General features: G+C 44.9%; 1 protein-coding gene across 1 annotated transcript in view; it reads left to right on the top strand.

Moving 5' to 3' along the window:
- Positions 1-21161, top strand: part of LOC141055866 (uncharacterized) — a 363279-nt gene that overhangs the window by 264200 nt on the left and 77918 nt on the right. Inside the window, 1 exon segment of the mRNA XM_073552584.1 lies at positions 5339-5361. Within this exon segment, the coding sequence (XP_073408685.1) occupies positions 5339-5361 (23 nt within the window).

Genomic DNA, 21161 nt, shown 5'->3' with positions numbered 1-21161 from the left:
GCGGGATCGCGACGTCTCGCGGTAATTCGCGATGACGTCGCGCGAATGACTGCGAGACTTCGCGATCCCGCGAGAAGGGACACCATCGCGAGCATTTTCGCAAAGGATTACTGGGAACGGGAGCGTGGAGAGAAGCGGGAATGCTGCGCGGGACACCGGAGGGTGAGAATAACAATATTTTTTATTTTTAAATTCTATTTTTTACAGGGATATGGTACCCAAAGCCTGGAGGACAGTCTCCTCTCCTCCAGACCGTGGGTACCATCCGCAATTGTTCTGCTTACTTTCCGCATGGTGTGCACAGCCACATGCGGGAAATAAGCGGAACAATGCATTCCTATGGGTGCGGGATCGCCGCAATTCCACAAATTAATGAGCATGCTGCGGTTTTTACCGCGAAGCAATTCCGCCGCGGTAAAAACCGCAGCATTAGCACAGCATTGCGGAATCCCATAGGAATGCATGGGATGCTTATTTTTCGCGTTTTCGCGGCAAAATCGGGCGGTTAAAACCGCCGCGGAAACGCGAAAAAAACGCCACGTGTGAACTCAGCCTTAAGATAATTGTAGGCGACTGAGACCCCTCTAGAAAATCCTTTTTTCCCCAGGATAAAATGTTGGATTGAAGACGGAGCTACTTGGGAAAAAACCGCTGGATGAGAGGATAGGAAACTTTTCAATTGGACATAGGAGAAATAAAAATTACCTGGGAGTCGGTATGATGATCTTAGATCCTCAAAAGTTTTGAGGAAGACTCCTGAAAGTATGGCTTGCAAATTAGGCACACCATAATCATCCCAGCGATGGAATTGGGAAAATGGGACCACCCAATCAAAGCTCTTAAATGAGACATATTTCAACGGGATGTGTATCAGCTTTCTAGAGATCAACTCTCCACATTTTGAGGGCGTGTTCCATCACAGGAAGCGAGCAAGACTGTGATCCCGGGTGTAAGAACTCCGCCTCCATCATTAGTCTAGTATAGTGGAGTTTGGTGTTGGATTTTTCCATTTGCACCCAAGAGTGTTTGGATGTAGTAACCAACCACTCTTTAAGGGCGTCAATCATGCATGACTTATAATAAAGATGGATATTCGGCAGTCCCAAACCTCCCTCTTCCGTCTTATAAAATAGCAAAGAGCTCTGAAATCTAGACTTTTTACCACCCCAAATGAAGAGGAGTAGTAGGGACTGAATCTCATCCAGCAATTTTCTAGGTATGGGTAGTGGGATACATCTTAAAATATATAACATTTTTGGCAAAAATATCATCTTACAAGTCTGTATGCGTGCCATCCATGAGATTTCTAGGGCACTTATTCTATTTAATTCAGGCTTAATGGAATGTATTAATTCCGCAATGTTTTTGGATACTAATTCATTGGAAGGGGAAACCAGGTGAATTCCCAGGTAGGTAATGGAGTTTTTAGCCCAAGTAAACGGCAAGGAGTTTTTTAATCTAGTAATCAATCCGGGAGGACAACCAATCGGAAGGACCATCAACTTTGAGGAGTTCAATTTGTAAAATGATACCTTAGAAAATTGAGAGAGAATAGATAAAAGAGCTTGAAGACAGTTTTCGGGATTTGCCACAGAAACAATTACATCGTCTGCATACAGCCCGACCGGGTAGGCCACGTTCCCTATCCTTACTCCTGAGATAGCTTTGCAGGTACGTATTTTCTCCGCCAGGGGCTCCATTACCAATGCAAAGATTGCAGGAGATAAGGGGTACTCCTGACGAGTACCATTAGAAATATGAAAGCGGCCCGAACTAAAACCTGCTGCCAGTACTTTTGCACTCGGGGAAGAATATAGCGCCATTATGGCTCTCTGGATATGTCCAGTGAGCCCAAATTTAGTCAGCACCGCCTCCAGGTATCCCCAGTGCACCCGATCAAACGCCTTTTCTGCGTCTAGTGAGACGAGCACACTGGGGATCCCAGATCTCTCCGCTCCGTGAATCAAGTTCAGGATGCGAAGGGTTGCATCTCTAGTTTGTCTCCCCGGTACAAAGCCCATTTGATCCGGCATAACCAGCTGAGGAAGGACTGTGTTGATTCTTTGGGCCAAGATTTTAGAATAGAGTTTCAGGTCGCAATTCAAAAGGGAAATGGGCCTAAAATTCTCTGTCTTGTTAGGAGGTTTGCCTGGTTTTGGAAGAGTCACTATTGTTGCTTTTAAGAACAGTGAATTAATTTTGCTTTTAGTTCTCCAGTCCAGAAATAACCATTGCAGGTATGGAGATAATTGTTCTGAAAATACTTTATAATTCTCATTGGCAAAGCCATCTGGGCCTGGAGTAGATTGTAATTTAGATGATCTAATTGCTTCTATCACTTCTTTGACCTGGAGAGGAGAATTCAAAAATTCCAATTGGGTCTGTGTAATCTTATAGGTTAACAGAATTTAAGAATTGCTCTATTTGTAAAGTGGAGGGATGATGGGTACTAAGATCTGAGTTTAAATTATATAAGTGGGAGTAATAATCAGCGAATGCATTTGCTATATCTGTTGGGTCATATATCTTTTCCCCTTTTGTATTGAGTAAATGGTCAATCCTCCCCTTAGCTGTCAATTTCTTCACTCTACAGGCAAGCAGTGCGCCTGCTCTATTTCCCATGGCATAATATTTTGCTTTAACTCGCTTTAGATTATGTTCATATTTGAATAATAAGAGCTTCCGTAGCTCATTTCTACTCTTCAATAGATCATTGCTAATTGAAGGGGTCTTATTTTGTTTTTCTTCTAGAATATTTATCTGGTTTAAGACTGATCGCACTTCACCCTCTCTGCGCTTTTTTTCCATTGAAGCTAGTTCCATACATAAACCTCTCATGAAGGCTTTGTGCGATAACCACAGGGTCTCATCAGAGACTTCTCCGTTATCATTAATCTCGAGAAATTCTCTCAATTCATTAGATAAATATTCCCTGTTTTGAACAGATTTCAAAAGGAAAGTGTTCAAGCGCCAGGAGAAGGCAGAGGGTGGTGTGCCGTCACCCCCAATTACTAGTACAATTGGGGCATGATCTGACCAGGGAAAAATACGTATATCTTCTCTCGTTGGCATGGTGGTATCTCCAAACATCATGGAGACCCTCTTCCGCTATTATTCCCTTCAATTCTTCCCGGATGGTTGTCCGTGCCGAATCAACATCCAAATCTCTAGATATAGGAGTGTTAAAGTCTCCACAAATCACCAATGGGCTCTATGACATAGAACAAATTTTCTTGAGAACTTTAGTGAAGAATATTTTAGTGGAATTATTAGGACTATAAGGTCGCTATTGTATAAGGAGAGTTATTTAGAAGGCAAGAGAGGATCAAAAACCTCCCATTGGGATCTGTAAATTGGGATAACACAGAGAATGAAATAGTGTGTTTTATCAGTATAGCTACGCCTGCTTTTTTGTGTGGAGCATTGGCCTGGAGTATTATAGGGAATTGTTTATTAGGCGTGACGCATCTTTGGGAAGTAGGTGCATCTCTTGCAGGCAAATCACATCACATTTAGACGACCATATTTCCTTCCAGAGAAGAGACATTTTAAAAGGGGAGTTTAATCCTCTCACATTCAGAGATAAGAACTTAATACCCATAGCTTCATACCAAAACTCATAAATACACTCAAAAGAAAAATTTGATCGGCCCTGCATAATCCTGACAGAGAGATGACTCGGAAAATACAATTATGGTTACTTGGAGAGTTGGGACCCTGTGAAAAAAGGTTAGAATACAAAAAATAAACATATAGAAAAACAGGTAAAACAGTCAGAACCATGTAGATTTTGGTAGCGCCCAAATTATAGCGAACCATCCAGATATACGCTATCAAGTAGGGGAGGCATAGAGGATACGGATGAGAAGAGAAAAAAAAGTAATCAAGTCCGCACCTCTATGCCGGGAGGCGCTAAGAGGAAGCAAGTACAAGGAGAAAATAACCAAAGGTGAACTCCAAAAAAAAAAGGATTGCAGATCTCAGCAATTTACAGTGGTCCAATCAGTTGGAATTTTTTTATATTGCTGATCCGTAGGAAGGGAGGAGACAAACCCTTCCGGGAGAAGTTTCCATTTGCTGAGTTGGGATTCTGCATGTCTCGGTGACAAACAACAATTTCGTAGCCTAATTTTACCGGAAATCCCCAGCGATAAGGAATATTGATGTCTCTCAGAATTTTTGTATATGGGGCAAATTCCTTGCGTCTCGGTAACGTGGCTTCTGATAAATCTTGAAAGACTGTAATGCCTTGAAAAGGAGCAGGAAGATTCAGAGATTCTCTAATACAGTGTAGGAATTTTTCTTTGATGGAGAAAAAATGAATCCTCGCTAAGGTATCTCTGGGTAGCGAGGGATTTATGGACTTGGGTTTAGGTACCCTATGGATTCTGTCCAACATCAATTCGAATGCGGAGGTTTCCGGCAATACAGCCCGCAATAGATTTTGAAAAAACTGAGCCAATTCAGAGTTTTTAACACTCTCGGGTATCCCGCGTAATCTCACGTTGTTTCTGCGAGATCTATCTTCCTGATCTCCCATTTTATTTCTTAGGTATTTAGAGGTGTCTTTCATCTCATAGTATGCATCGACCAGGGTATTGTGGGAGGCCGCAAATGCCACCATTTTATCTTCTAATCGAGATGTACGTTCTTCTAAGTTCCTTACATCCTTTTTTAAAGCATTACCAGCTGCTTCATATCATCTTTTAGGGATTTGTGTAAGGTACCCAATAATTCTTGCACATATTGTTAGTTAATGGGGTGTCTGCTGTCGTGGGGTCTTCTCCCATTATTGAGCTTTCGCGGGAGGAGCGTCCCGAGGGCGATGGTAAACCCGTTTGTGTTTCACCCTTAGTGGCTGGTGTATGGGCTTAGCAGTCAGCTTAGCAGGTGAGGTCATTTTGCGTGGCCTGCCCCTCGTCATTTTTGCTCTTTCAATGAAAAAAGAGTAGAGAAATCGTATATATTATACTGTATATAGTCCAGCTTGCGATAAATGTCTCTACTGCCCTTCTTTTCTTTGAGATTAGAACTGCTTAGTGCCGCTTCTAAGGAGGTCTGCGAGGTTGGAGCTACCACATTATGATATTAGCATAATAGAAAGACTCGTTTGACAAATTGATTTGCCACCTGTTATTTGGAGTATAGGATTTATCCAGGACACATCCGGATTGATGGAGGAAGAAAAGTGGTAAGTAATGTTCAAAGACTCCTGAAGGCACCAGTAGATGGCAGTCACACACCAAGTTTCTCAGGTGGTGTGCAGTCCAGGAGGAGAGCACCGAGTCCCATAACCTTTCAGTGTGTAATTCTCACCATGTGCAATTATAAATACCAGGAATATATTTACATGCAACCAAAGTATGTTTCTTTAGCTGAGAGATGACAGATTGCTGATTAATCAATGAGAGATTATGTAACTCCGGGGTTCAGGCACTCACACCAGAAGGGGGAGGGAGCCAGCAAGATGGCTGCAAATCACTCTCCCTTCCTGCCTGTTTCCAGCACTCACCTGCTGACAGCAGCAGCCTGCAGGCTTCACTTCTCACCCCTTCGGCCTCCTGTCAGTCCTCCCATTCACCACAGTCACCGTTGATAAGCAGAAAATGATGGAGTGGTGGGGCAGGTCGCCCGTTCTAGTTAGGCCACAAGCTCACGTGCTCCAGGAGTAAGATCTCGGAACAGGCGATGAAGGGCTCCAGACCCCACCCGACCACACACCCAGGTCCCACCAGTCAGGATCCTGAGGTATCTGGACTGCAGGCTGTAAAATCTGCACGGATGGCTGAGATTAGAGGTGGATGAAATAGAGAGCTCTCCTCTGCACGTCTGCTCCCCTCAGCCTCCAGGCCCCTACCAGCAAATAAGAGCACAATGAGATACTTTTGAATGCTTTTACATTTTTATCCATGCTCACTATTATTGCCGGCTTCTCGCAAATCCCCTATAATATAATAAGGGACTGTAATAATATATTGGACTCTCTCTGGGATAGAGGGAGGCAAGAAGCTAAGAGGGTAGAAGGCAATTGTACCCCTTTTGGTCACTTACTTATAGGGGTTGTGCCATGACACACACTTTGTTGCTAAAAGTTTCTGAACAGGTACAAATGCTCATTAAAAATGTTTATTGTGAATAACTTGAATAATAAACACTTTTTTATATGTTCTCTGGTTCGCTTGTGTCTCCTTCATGTTATAGTGAATAGGAGCGATTGTGGGAGGGATCACAAGAAGACCCATGTGACAGCAGCTGCCTATAGTCACCATCCCCACTGTAGTGGTCAGATAGCCCCTACTCCATTCTTAGTCATTCTCAGTATTCCACTTCCTCATTAAATCACCTCTGAACAACTCTCTGCTGTATAACTCTGTCATCATATGCTTGGATATGAGATGTATATAATGCACACATGCTCCTTTCCCATGTCACAGTCCGAACACGGAGTCATGTCTCTGACCCCAGGTGGACACATTGCAGATCTTTATACCACTTGGTTTACCAAGTGGTGCAGCATGTCGGTTGTGTTAGAGAACTCTTTTTAGGCATGCACACAATGGTGTAGGATGGGATGCAAGCACTTGGGGCATGACAAGTGTTTTGTGCCCTCTAAGAGCACATTTACATAAGCTCCAACAAACATTCCTAGGAACACTTGTTTCCCAATTATCAACTTTTTTTTCAATAGGCCACTGAACACCCAACAATCAATTAAATGCTATCATCAGGTGAAATAATATTTAGGCTATGTGCCCACGAAACTGGACACTGGAGGTCTCGCGTTACTGTAGCGGTCTCGTGAGGCATAGGGACCGCTACAGTATCGCGGGCGGCATCATCAAAGGACTCGCAAAGCATTACTGGGAACGGGAGCATCGCTGAGGCCCGGTAAGGCTGCGCGGGATGCCGGAAGGTGAATATACCCGATTTTTTTATTTTTAATTCATTTTTTTAGAGGGATATGGTACCCAGGGCCTGGAGGACAGTCTCCTCTCCTCCAGGCCATGGGTACCATCAGCACATGAGACGCTCACTTTGCGCATGGTGGGCACAGCCATATGCGGGAAGTAAGCGGATCTCATGCATTCCTATGGGTTCGGAATCGTGGCAATTCTTTGCGGAATAGCGGCGATTCCGCAAAAAGAATGAGCATGCTGCGTTTTTTTCCGCGATGCGATTCCGCCGCGGAGAAAGACACAGCATTAGCACAGCATGTGCGGAATGCCATAGGAATGCATGGGGTGCGTTCGGTATGAGTTTTTTAAGCGTTTTCGCACCGAAAATCGCGGCAAAAACGTAACGTGGGCACACAGCCTTAAAGTGACTTAAAAATCATCTTTCTCAGGCCCCATACACATTAGGTGCCTTCACAGGTCAGTGTTTCCAGGACATGTGGTGACAGTTTTCACACGTACTGGATACACCCACGCTCATTAAATTATATGGGGCTGTGCACATGTCCGTGTGTTCACATGAAGTGAGTGTCCGTGTGACCCACATGTAGATATGTCCATTTTTTTACTGTAACACGGATGTCAATACATCACGTACATGTGCACATGCAGATGACAAAGTGTGACATCTGAATCCCGTCAGTGTGACACATACTGGAATAGAATTCAGAATAAAATTGACATGTGTAGGTGTTAGGCTACATTCACATTAGCGTTCGGGGGCTCTGCAGAGCAACTTGTTGCATTCCCGTGCAGTCGGCAGACACGTCAAAACGACTCATCCACATACATCCTCATGTCCTGCGTACCCAATGTTAAAGATAGGTACGCAGGACGCATGCAGAAGTAGGGGTGGGCTTAACGGAGGAAGTACGTAGCCCTCCGCAGAGCCCCCGAATGCTAATGTGAACGTAGCCTTACATGTGCAAAGATATAGATAGATGGCTAGATAGATATATGTGAGATATCTGATTAGTGATTGGCGTATGTAGTTTACTGCATTTGTTAATAAATAAGTGAAAAAAATTACTTGGGGTTACTCCCATTTTTGATAACCAGCAAATGTAAAGCAGACAATATCAACTGCGGTCTGATACTGTCAGGCTGGGACAATTCATGGTTATTGGACCCTGCCCAGCCTGCAGCCTGCCCAGAATTGGTGCTTTGCCCGGCTTTTTCCGATGCCCTAGTGTGGTGGCAATTGGCGTAATGGTAGATGGGGTTGATGACAGCTGTGATTTGTCTGCCATCAAGCCCTGGGGTTCGGAATATAGGAGCCTGATCCAGCTAATAAAACCCGGACCAAACCCCATACAGCGAAGTGTAGCCCAGAGGTAGGTCCACTCTACACTGTCAAATGCCTTGGCGTCATCCAGAGACAGGACCACCCTCCCCCCCGCATTATCCACCCTCACCTGCATGTTCAAATACAGTCGCCTAATATTTATGGCTGTAGACTTACGAGGCATGAAACCCGTCTGATCCGAATGTACTAACGATTCCACCACCTTCGAAAGTCGAGTGGCCAAAACCTTCGCCAGGAGCTTAATGTCCACCGTCAGGAGGGAAATGGGTCTATATGACGCCGGGAGTGTCGGGTCTTTGTCCTTTTTTGGCAGCACAGTAATAATAGCTTCCCGCATAGAAGATGGGAGAGCTCCAGAACTGAGACTATCATTGAATACAGCCAGCAAGGTAGGGAGTAGTACAGATTTATACTTTTTGTACACCTCAACCGGTAAGCCATCCACCCCCGGCGCCTTACCATTGGACATAGATCCCAAAGCCTCTTCCAGCTCCCCCAAGTCCAGCGGCTCATCAAGCATACATCTCGCCTCGTCAGTTAGACGTGGGAGTTTAGCGGGCCCCAAAAAGTTGTCAAGGTCTTCAGTCGAGGCCCTGGTGTGTGAGGAGTATAACTCGGTATAAAAAGTCTCCAAAATTCTCAAAATACCCGGTGTGTCATTGAAATGTTGCCCACCCACATCCCGAAGGCCGGCTATAAACGAGGACCCCCCTGTGCTGAAGTTATAACCGAGAGCAAATGACCAACACTCTCCGCATTTTCAAAATATTGAAATGACTGAAACATACGTTTTCGTTTCGCAGTTTCTAGCGTCATTTTAGTCACCTTCAACTGTGCCTCTTTTAGCCTTTTCTGAGTGGCGAGAGTGAATCGCATGGAGAGAGCCTTTTTCCGCATCCTCCAGCTCATGAAGTATAATCTGAGATTCTGCTCTGGAATTAGGTTTAAGCTTTGAAATCTCACGTATATACATGCCCCGCAGGTATGCCTTCAGAGTCTCCCAAACAGTCAAACTAGATGCTGAACCCAAATTAAACCTGAGATGTTCCTGTATCTCAAAGCTAAAGCTATCATTCTTATCCACTAGCTGCAGCCAAAATGGATTAGTTTTCAATCTATTATCTCCCCCCTTGATTGTAATGGACATGGGCGAGTGATCCGACACTATCAAGCCCTGGGGTTAGTAATGGATAGTTGTCGATCAGTCTCCCCATTACTAACGCAGTAATAAAATTACCACACACACAGAGAAAAAAAACACTTTATTTGAATAAAGACTCCCCCACATTATACTTTGTTTACCAATTTATTGAAAAGAAAAATGCAGTAATCCAACAAATCTAAAGCAGTCCAGAAAAGGAACCGAAAAGACAAAAACAATAGAAGGTCCCTCTTGCACCAGTTTATTCCTCAAAATGCTGCCACGCTGGTCCGATGTAGTCCACATTCCTCGAATCAGTCTCCGGCGACTGTGAATAGCAGTGAAGTGACCGCAATTCACAGGTGCCGGGTACTGACTACAACGACCATCAGAGCCGCTGGGCCTCGCCAACTACAGTGGGAACCAGTGACTATTATGTGCGTTGATGTCACTCCCCAGCGCCTGTGAATAGCGGTCACTTTACTGCTATTCACAGATGCCAGAGACAGATTTGAGGAATATGGACTATATCGGACCTGCGTTGCAACATTTTGAGTAATAAATTGGTGAACGAGGGACTTGTCTATTGTGTTTATGTCGGTCTTTCAGGTTCTTTTTTCTGGACTACTTCTCCATTACTATCCACAGGGCTTGATGGCAGATTGGGATTTTTGACAAATCACAGCAATCATCAACCCAAACTACCATTACCCTGAATCGAGAGGAGCAGGGCAAACCACCATGTGATTCGCCAATTCTGGGGTGGCTGTGGGCTGGTATTTTTGAGCTGGGAAGGGTAAAATAACAATGGACCTTCCCTGCCTGATATATATATATACTGTATGTTTATTTTTTTCCTTCCCCATTGCTTCAGCTCCTGTAAAGCAGCTGAAGGGTTAATAAACTTCTTGAATGTGGTTTTGAGCACCTTGAGGGGTGCAGTTTTTAGAATGGTGTCACATTTGGTTATTTTCTGTCATATAGACCCCTCAAAGTCACTTCAAATGTGATGTGGTCCCTAACAAAATGGTTTTGTAAATTTTGTTGGAAAAATGAGAAATCGCTTGTCAACTTTTAACCATTATAACTTCCTAGCAAAAATATTATGTTTTAAAAATTGTGCTGATGTAAAGTAGACATGTGGGAAATGTTATTTATTAACTAATTTGAGTGACATGAGTCTCTGAGGGCATAAAAATTAAAGTTTGAAAATAGGAACATGTTCAAAATTTTTGCCCAATTTCTGTTTATCATAAATAAATGCAAGCCTTATTGAAGAAATTTCACCACTAACATGAAGTACAATATGTCACGAAAAACAGTCTCAGAATCAGCGGGATATGTTGAAGCATTTCAGAGTTATTACCACAAAACATGACACTGGTCAGAATTGTAAAATGTGGCCTGGTTATTAAAGTGAACATGTACCTGTCAGCAGGATTATGCGCAGTAACCTACAGACAGTGTCAGGTCAGTGCCCTTATACTGATTACAATGATACCTGGGGATGAAATCCGTCTTGTGGTGATTGCTAAATCTTTATTTAAAGTATTGAGTTAATGAGCTTCTCGTGCTTCGGGGTGGCCTGTGGGATGGGCCTATGTGATGCTCTGCTTACATATTCATCCTTATGGGTTTATGACAGTTCACTGATCCTTCACTTACCTGCCCCTAATTTACATACTGAATATAATATTGTTTTGAAAAAATGAAAAAACAACATTCATCATGCAGAGGCCTGCTACTGCTCAGGCGTTGCCGTCATTTCAATGGATCCAAACTGTTTTTTCTTCAGCAAAATGGTGACAGCTCACACACAGCACTGATCCATGCGCCACGCACGCGCACGGCTCGGCTCCACGCACCAAGCACGCGCACGGCTCTGCCCTGTCCACCTCAAACACGCGTGGACCCGCTCCGTACACCTACACACACGGCTCTGCTCCATACACCTCGTACACGCACGGCTCTGCTCCGTACACCTCGTACACACACGGCTCCGCTCCGTACACCTCGTACACACACGGCTCCGCTCCGTACACCTCGTACACACCCGGCTCCGCTCCGTACACCTCCTACACACACGGCTCCGCTCCGTACACCTCGTACACACACGGCTCCGCTCCGTACACCTCGTACACACACGGCTCCGCTCCGTACACCTCGTACACACACGGCTCCTCTCCGTACACCTCGTACACACACGGCTCCGCTCCGTACACCTCGTACACACACGGCTCCGCTCCTTACACCTCCTACACACATGGCTCCGCTCCGTACACCTGGTACACACACGGCTCTGCTACATCCCCCTGTAAACCCCTCCTGACCCCACAGAAACTTCCCCTCATCCAGCACCATGACAGCCAGCACAGCAGAGTCCTGCATACACTGAGGCCCCTGATCATGTGACCCCTGACTCCTCCCCTCCTGTGACCTCATCCCAGGTCCTGTGCGCACAGAGCAGCCATATATGTGGAGTGCGGCTCTGCGGGTGGAGGTAGGTGCTGGAGCCCCGTTACTCTTTACTAGCCGAAGAGCCCGGTGTTGCTCGGGCATAGTAACTAACTACGGTTAATTATAACAAATTATAATGATAATATCTATATATAAAGCTGAGTGTAGAGCCCCGCCCACTCTGCATAGCCTCAAACCCTTTCGGACTACTACCCCTAATATCCGACATCATCCCGTCATCCAAAGCCACTATACTATTACCCCTAATATCAAACGTCATACCGTCAGAGCCACCGAACTACTACCCCTACTCTCACAGTACTGCCATTGCCCCCACACACAGTATAATGTTCCCAAAGTACTGTCATCCCCCCACACAATAGAATGTTCCTACTTCCCACAGTACCGTACCCACCACACAGTATAATGTTCCCACACTACCACCATCCCACAACACATTATAATGTTCCCACAGTACCGCCATCCCTCCACACAGTATAATGTTCCCACAGTACCGCCATCTCCCCCACACACTATATAATGTTCCCACAGTACTGTCATCCCCCTTCACACAGTATAATGTTCCCCCAGTACCGCCACCCCCCCACACACAGTACAATGTTCCCACAGTACCGCCATCCCCCACGCACAGTATAATGTTCCCACATTACCTACATCCACCAAACACAGTATAATGTTGCCACAGTACCGCCATCCCCCACACACAGTATAATGTTCCCACAGTACTACCATCCTCCCACACACAGTATAATGTTCCCACAGTACCGCTACACAGTATAATGTACTCACAGTACCGCTATCCCACCCTCCGCAGTATAGTATTTCCACACTACCTTCTGAGGTCCTGCAGTTGGAATAAGTCCTGAGGTTTTACAGTTGGAATATTCCCTCAGGAAAATTGTTCTACCTTTGTCTGATCCTCTACATGTATATATCCATGTAGGTGAGCAGGTCTTAATATATTTTGAGGCTTTGTACAGTAGTATACCGTATCAGGATGGTATCAGAGAATAACACATTCCTTGAATTTGAGGTCAATAGAGTGTAGCAGACACAATGACTTCATGGAGTATCTTCTAAAATTCATTCTTACGCATAACTTCTTTCTTTTTGACAGGAAGTACTTCCACCTGCTCAGGGGTGCTACGATGGGGAACCCCTGTGCCCCCTCGTATGCTAACCTATTCCTGGGCTGCTGGGAGGAAACCACAATATTCAGGGATGATCATAAATGGTGGCATCCATATATTGGGGTATGGTATAGATTTATTGATGTCATTTTTAACATCTGGTCAGGGAACAATTTCTTGAATTTGTCAAGGAACTCAACATCAATAGAGTGGGCCTTAGATTTACTTTGGAGTTTAATTATAACCGATTGCCTTTCCTGGATGTACTAATCAAGAAAGGGTGGGACCCTAGGAACACCCATCTACCATAAACCTACAAGCACTAATAGCCTATAGAAGTGGGATAACGACCACCACCATCCCGCTAAAAAAAGGAGAAACTGTTCTAATGTCACAGATTTTAAAATACAGGCAATAGACATGAACACCAGATGCAGGGAAAAAGGGTACCCACAGTAAATTTTGGATTCCTCACCATTGTTTGCAGACAAATGGGAGAGACAGACACTCCTTCATACCTAACCATTAGACCAAGAAAAAAATGGGTTATCACGAGTAGTAGGAACTTATGACAATCAGTGTGACTGTGTCTTTCATATCCACAGAAAATACTGGGATGTACTTGTGGTCGACCCGGACCTGAGGGGTGCTGTGGGATCTACTCCCACAATAACTTTGAGAAAAGGTTGGTTAGTTAAGGACCCTTTAATGCACACAAGGGGATTTGGCTAGTTAGAAGAGCCTGCGGTTTCTTTAGATGTGGAGAATGTTGTACACGTAATTGGATGAGACCATGTAAATCTTTCTTGAGTTCCTCCACGGGTAAAACCTTTTTCCAGAGGGATTGTTCCAACTGTAAAACCTCAGGACTTGTATATACGGCCACAAGCACCTGCCCTCTAGATTATGTAGGTAAGATGAAGAGGGAGTTTAGGAGGAGGGTGGGGCAGCATTTGGGAGATATTCGCCATGGTCGGTACACCCCATTAGCGAGACGCATGAACAATGTACATTAAGGTGAAACCGGAGACGTCTCCTTTTGTATCATTGAGGTGGTTAAACCCAATGTGAGAGGAGGTGATCACAATAGATGTATCCTCAAAAAGAAAAGTGAGAAGATTTTTAGACTGGATTCACTAGCCCCTAAGGACTCTATGGGCACATTTCCTATACCTGTTTTGTGTGAATACAGCCCCATTCTGGATTTTATACTCTACCCACTGTTACTCAGTTCCCTGTGAATAGGGGTCACATATTGTTGTACTACATCAAGATATCTGAGCTTCTATATCAGAATTATTTCTTACTAGGTGAAGAGCCCAGAAACACTATAGGAGACAAAGATTGCCAATAGGGTCTTATCTGGTGATAATTTTGAAAAAAACACTTGGTTTGCACTCACCTATTAATCCACAATATTAGAGCATATAGGACTCATTGGAGGCGACAGCCGTTGTAGATCCACAGGCCAATTCACTGACCGATTTGAAGTAACAAATTATAAGAAATGTGGATATTCCCTGCTCTGCTGTAGCAATAACGATCCAAGCATATAGATGATAAAGGATGGTAATTTATTCTCTATGCGTTTCAAAGTCAGTACGACTTCTTCCTCAGGAGAGCATAAGTCTTAGGCATCTCCTGAGGAGGAAGTCGTACTGACTTCAAAACGCATTGAGAATAGAGAATAAATTACCATCCTTTATCATCTATATGCTTGGATCGTTATTGCTACAGCAATGCAGGGAATATCCAAGGTTTTTTGAATTTGTAGCTGAAGAGCCCGGGCATAGCAACTAACTGTGGTTAGTAATAACAAATTATAATGATCATCCTCCATCCCATATTCCCGTGCCCATATACTCATCACACATCCTCCATCCCATAGTCCAGTGCCCATATACCCATCATACATATCCTCCATCCCATAGTCCAGTGCCCATATAACCATCACACATCCAACATCCCATAGTCCCGTGCCCATGTACCCATCACACGTACTCCATCCCATAGTCCAGTACCCATATACCCATCATACACATCCTTCATCCCATAGTTCAGTGCCCATATACTTATCACACATCCTCCATCGCATAGTCCACTGCCCATATACCCATCACACATCCTCCATCCCATAGTCCCATGCCCATATACCCATCTATAATAATAAATGTCCTAAGTAGCTTCCGGTTGTAAAATGCCCTAAGCAGCTTCCGGTTGTAACAACTTCCGTCCAGTTGTAACCGGTGACGTCACCGTACACCTCTTTCCATGTTAACCCTCAACACACACACTCCTCTCACCTTTCACCATCTCCACTCACGTCCACTCACTCTTTCACTCCACATTCGACCCTTTCTCTCACTCCGTCTCTCATACGCCGTCATCGCCGCTGATCCACGATCCCCGACATCTTCTTCCGCCGGCGCCATCCTGGATCCAGACGTCCTCCACGCCGGCGACATGTTCTTGCGGCAACGCCATTTTGGATCGGCGAAATCCCACGATAGTCAAGATGGCGTCGCCGCAAGAACATGTCGCCGGCGTGGAGGACATCGGGATCCAAAATGGCGCCGGCAGAAGAAGATGTCGGGGATCGTGGAGCAGCGGCGATGACGGCGTGAGTATGAGAGATGGAGTGAGAGAAGGGGTCGTATGTGGAGTGAAAGAGTGAGTGGAGATGGTGAAAGGTGAGAGGAGTGTGTGTGTTGAGGGTTAACATGGCAAGAGGTGTGATGCTATCGCATCCTCCCGATGCGATAGCATCGGGCCATAATCTAGTCATACATATCCTCCATCCCATCATCTCGCACCCATATACCCATCAGGCATCCTCCACCCCATAGTCCCATGCCCATATACCAATCATACAAATTCTCCATCCCATAGTCCTGTGCCCATATACCCATCACATATCCTTCATCCCATAGTCCTGAGCCGGGTGGTGCTGAGCAGGGAGTTCCTAGAGATGTGCTGTTATGTAACATGGCAGTGCGGCTCTGTATGCGGCCACTGATGATGCAATTTTCTATGCTGGGAACAATAGAGCGCAGCAGTAATAGAGGAGGGGGTGATTCATTTGTCATGTGCTCTCTGCTCCTTTCTGGGGGGCAGACAATGGCTGGGAGCTTATGTTCCTGGAGATGCTAAATTTCTCCCACCTGGTCAGTGTCTGCTGAGGTGTTGTGGAGCGGGAAAACTATTGCTCATAGCAACCAATCACAGCTCAGCTTTCATCTTTTAAACTGCTCTGGTGAAATGAAAGATGCTTAGTGATTGGTTGCTATGGGCAACACAGGCAAGTGTAACCGCAAGTGTAACCTGTTGTGGTCAAGAAGCTGTGCCTATGAAATATATATATTAGATAATATAAATATATATAGATATTTAAAATAAATATATATATATATATATATATAAAATTAGATATTTATTATATACTAGCTGAAGAGCCCGGCGTTGCCCGGGCATAGTGACTAACTGTGGTTAGTTATAATCAATTTTAATGATTATATTGCACATAAAAACATTTCACATCATATATTCAACACTACAGATTTGCAACACAAATTAACTAAACGATTACCTAAGTATTGATAGTATTTTATTTTCAACTCATTCAAGAGCCTTTTGATAAACAACATTTTTGGTTTTTCCTTTCGGCGCAAAGATTAGCAGATTTTTGGTAGTTCCAACTCTTGAACAGGCCACGTAAAGTTGACCATGAGAAAAGCATGGAGATTGCAAATCGATCCCTACTGCATTCAAGGACTGTCCCTGAGCCTTGTTAATGGACATTGCAAATGCCAATCGAAGTGGAAACTGAAGGAGTTTAAAATAAAAAGGCAAATCAGATGGAATGAGTGGAATTTGTTATGAATGGGTTACCGAGGAGGAGAGCAGGCCCGGTTAAGCCACAGAAAACCAGAGAGGTTGGTAACTAAGCGGATTACAGACCCCTGATCTTATCCACACAACTAGCAGTAGCCGTGGAGCGTACCTACGATGATCCTAGACGCCTCGGCACAGCCAGAGAGCTAACTAAGCCTAAAGCAAGAAAGGTGAAATCTAAACTGCCCCTGAGCAGACCCCAAAGGAATAGATAGCCCCCAAACATATATTGTCGGTGAGACAAGATGAAAACACAAACGCAGGCAGGAAAATAGACTGAGCAAATGATGGGGCCCACACTGACTGGACAGGAAAGGAAAGACACTGTCTGCAATCTCGCAAAAAAAAAACTCTGCAAAAAGTCCAACACTTCTGATGCACAAAAACACTGAAGTCGCCCGACTTCGCCCCCCACTATATCAGCACTCTGGTCTCTTTTTGCTCTGCTTTCAGAATATACCAATCTAACAGGGGACAAAACAAACTGGCACAAGCAGTAACATATGGGCGGTGATTCAGCACAGGCCCAGCCGGAGCTGGCTGACCCGCACAAAGCAGAGATAGAGAAAACCAGATCAAATGCAAACAGAATAGCAAATGAACCACTTAGCTGAACATGCAGGGACAGAGCTGGATACATCAGACCTCAGGAGGCACAAGGAGAAAATCACCAGCAGGGATAGAGGGAGTCGGCTGTCTTAAATTCCAGTCTGAAACCCCAGATCTCCAATCATCATCCTCATTATCATGTGTCAAGCCTCTGTCAATCAGATCAGCTCCGTTACCTCCAGTAACCACCATAGGGAGCCCAGAAAGAGAACTCGCAACCCCTCTGTCAATCTGACCAGCTCCACTACCTTCAGTAATTACCAGAGGGAGGCCAGAAAGCAAATTCACAACAGGAATTCTTGGAATCAGAATGTTCTCTCCTTTGGCACATCCTGTTGCTGAGCTGTGTACTGTATCTAATCCTAGCCTGTGTGACACTGCTGAGCTGTGTATCTAATCCTATCCTGTGTGATACAGTCTGCTGAGCAGTGTATCTAATCCTATCCTGTGTGATACTGTTGCTGAGCCGTGTATCTAATCCTATCCTGTGTGATAGTCTGCTGAGCCATGTATCTAACCCTATCCTGTGCGATAGTCTGCTGAGCCGTTTATCTAATCCTATCCTGTGTGATACTGTCTGCTGAGCCGTTTATCTAATCCTCTACTGTGTGATACTGTCTGCTGAGCAGTGTATCTAATCCTCTCCTGTGTGCTGTTGTCTGCTGAGCCGTGTATCTAATCCTATCCTGTGTGATACTGACTGCTGACCTGTCTATCTAATCCTATCCTGTGTGATACTGTCTGCTGAGCTGTGTATCTAATCCTATCCTGTGTGATACTGTCTGCTGAGCTGTGTATCTAATCCTATCCTGTGTGATACCGTCTGGTGAGCTGTGTATTTAATCCTATCCTGTGTGATACCGTCTGCTGAGCCATGTATCTAATCCTATCCTGTGTGATACTGTCCTCTGAGCCGTGTATCTAATTCTATCCTGTGTGATACAGTCTGCTGAGCCGTGTATCTAATCCTATCCTGTGTGATACTGGGCTCCCCCTGCAGTCTGTGTCAGAGGGTGGTCTGTGTTGGCACGGTAATAAATTGTGTTATTTCCAGCTTTACAGAAGAAGGATAACACCATACAAATGATAAGAATATAATAGTAATAGGCCTCAGTTACCAAAACTGTCTACAAGGAAAATTGTTGCTCATAGCAACCAATCACAACTCAGTTTCTTTTAAAAAGCTCTGGTGAAATGAAAGATGCTTAGTGATTGGTTGCTATGCCTAGTGGGCGTGGCCAATACACACACATACCTACATTCATTTTATCTAATATGTAAAGCTCAATGTGTGTATGTATGTGTGTATGTCCAGGATTGGCATCCGCACCGTCGCAGATACAGCCACAAAATTTGGCACAGTCACACGTCTGGACCCCGAGAGTGTCCTAGGCTATGTTGTGAGGCGAAATTTTAACCCCGCGCGTTCCAATTCACCAAACAATTTTTCCCCTATCTACATAATGGGGAAAAAGTGTGTGTGTATCAAGCCCTGCCCCTCATTATGATGTCATAATGGTTGCCATGGCGATGCTGATGTCATCATAGGTTGCAAGCCCCACCGCTCACTATGATGTCATAATGGTTGCCTATGGGATGGAGGATGTGTGATGGGTATATGAGCACTGGACTGTGGGATGGAGGATATGTATGACGGGTATATGGGCACGGGACTATGGGATGGAGGATGTGTGATGGGTATATGGGCACTGGACTGTGGGATGGAGGATATGTATGATGGGTATCTGGGCACGGGACTATGGGATGGAGGATGTGTGATGGGTATATGGGCACGGGACTATGGGATGGAGGATATGTATGACGGATATATGGGCATGGGACTATGAGATGAAAGATGTGTGATGGGTATATGGGCACTCGACTATGGGATGGCGAATATGCATGATGGGTATATGGGCATGGGACTATGGGATGGAGGATGTGTGATGGGTATATGGGCTCGGGACTATGGGATAGAGGATATGTATGATGGGTATATGGACTCCGGCCTATGGGATCGTGGATATGTATGATGGGTATATGGGCACGGGACTATGGGATGGAGGATAATTATAATTTGCTATAACTAACCAGAGTTACTATGCCCGGGCAGCGCTGGGCTCTTCAGTTAGTATATATATATATATATCTATGTGTATATATATCTATTCTATAAAGCTCAAGTGTGTGTATGTCCGGGTTAGGCATCCGCATCGTCGCAGCTACAGCCACAAAATTTGGCACAGTCACACGTCTGGACCCCGAGAGTGTCCTAAGCTATGTTGTGAGGCGAAATTTTAACCCAGTGCGTTCCAATTCACCAAACAATTTTGCCCCTATCTACATACTGGGGAAAAAGTGTGTGCGTATCAAGCCCCGCCCCTCATTATGGTGTCACAATGGTTGCCATGGCAACACTGATGTCATAATAGGTTGCAAGCCCCACCGCTCTCTATGATGTCATAATGGTTGACTATGGGAAGGAGGATGTGTGATGGGTATATGGGCACTGGACTATGGGATGGAGGATATGTATGACAGGTATATGGGCACAGGACTATGGGATGGAGGATGTGTGATGGGTATATGGGCACGGGACTATGGGATGGAGGATATGTATGATGGGTATATGGGCGTTGGACTATCAGATGAAGGATGTGTGATGGGTATATGGCCACTCGACTATGGGATGGCGAATATGTATGATGGGTATATGGGCATGGGACTACGGGATGGAGAATGTGTGATGGGTATATGGTCACTCGACTATGGGATGGAGGATATGTATGATGGGTATATGGGCACGGGCCTATGGGATCGTGGATATGTATGATGGGTATATGGGCACGGGACTATGGGATGGAGGATAATTATAATTTGCTATAACTAACCACAGTTAGTTACTATGCCCGGGCAGCGCCGGGCTCTTCAGCTGGTATATATATATATATACATACACTTCTTTATTCATTACATAGTGGAATGCATTGAGAATGATAAAACATAAAAATCATCAATGCATATTAAAGTTAATAATCCACGGAGGTCTGGATTTGGAATGATACTCAAAATCAAAGTGGAAAATCAAATTACAGGCTGATCCAACTTCAGTGGAAATGCCTCAAGACAAGGAAATGATGCTCAGTTGTGTGTGTGGCCTCCACATGCCTGTACGACCTCCTTTCAATACCTGGGCATGGTCCTGATGAGGCAGCGGATGTTCTGAGGCATCTACTCCCAAACCTGGATTAAAGTAACAGACAACTCCTGGACAGTCTGTGGTGCACAGTGGCGTTTTTGCATGGAACGAGTCATGATGTCCCAGATGAGCTCGATTTTAATTCAGGTCTGGGGAAAGGGCAGGCCAGTCCACTTCAGCCACATGAGGTTTAGCATTGTCATGCATTAGAAGGAACCCAGAGCCCAGTGCACCTGCATGTGGTTTCAAAATGGGTGTGAGGCTCTCATCCTGGTACCTAATGCAGCCAGGGTACCTCTGGCTAGCACATGGAAGGCTGTGGTGCCCTTCAAAGAAATGCCTCCTCACACCATTACTGACCCACTGCCAACCAGTCATGCTGGAGTATGTTGCAGGCAGCAGAACATTCTCTGCGGTGTTGCCAAGTGCTCAGTGTGAACCTGCTCTCATCTGT

This window comes from Dendrobates tinctorius, unplaced genomic scaffold, assembly GCF_039654945.1.
Source record: "Dendrobates tinctorius isolate UK_male_01 unplaced genomic scaffold, ASM3965494v1 ptg000192l, whole genome shotgun sequence".
NCBI lineage: Eukaryota > Metazoa > Chordata > Amphibia > Anura > Dendrobatidae > Dendrobates > Dendrobates tinctorius.
Note: the sequence above shows the minus strand (reverse complement) of the source record. Positions and strands in the feature narration are given on the sequence as shown.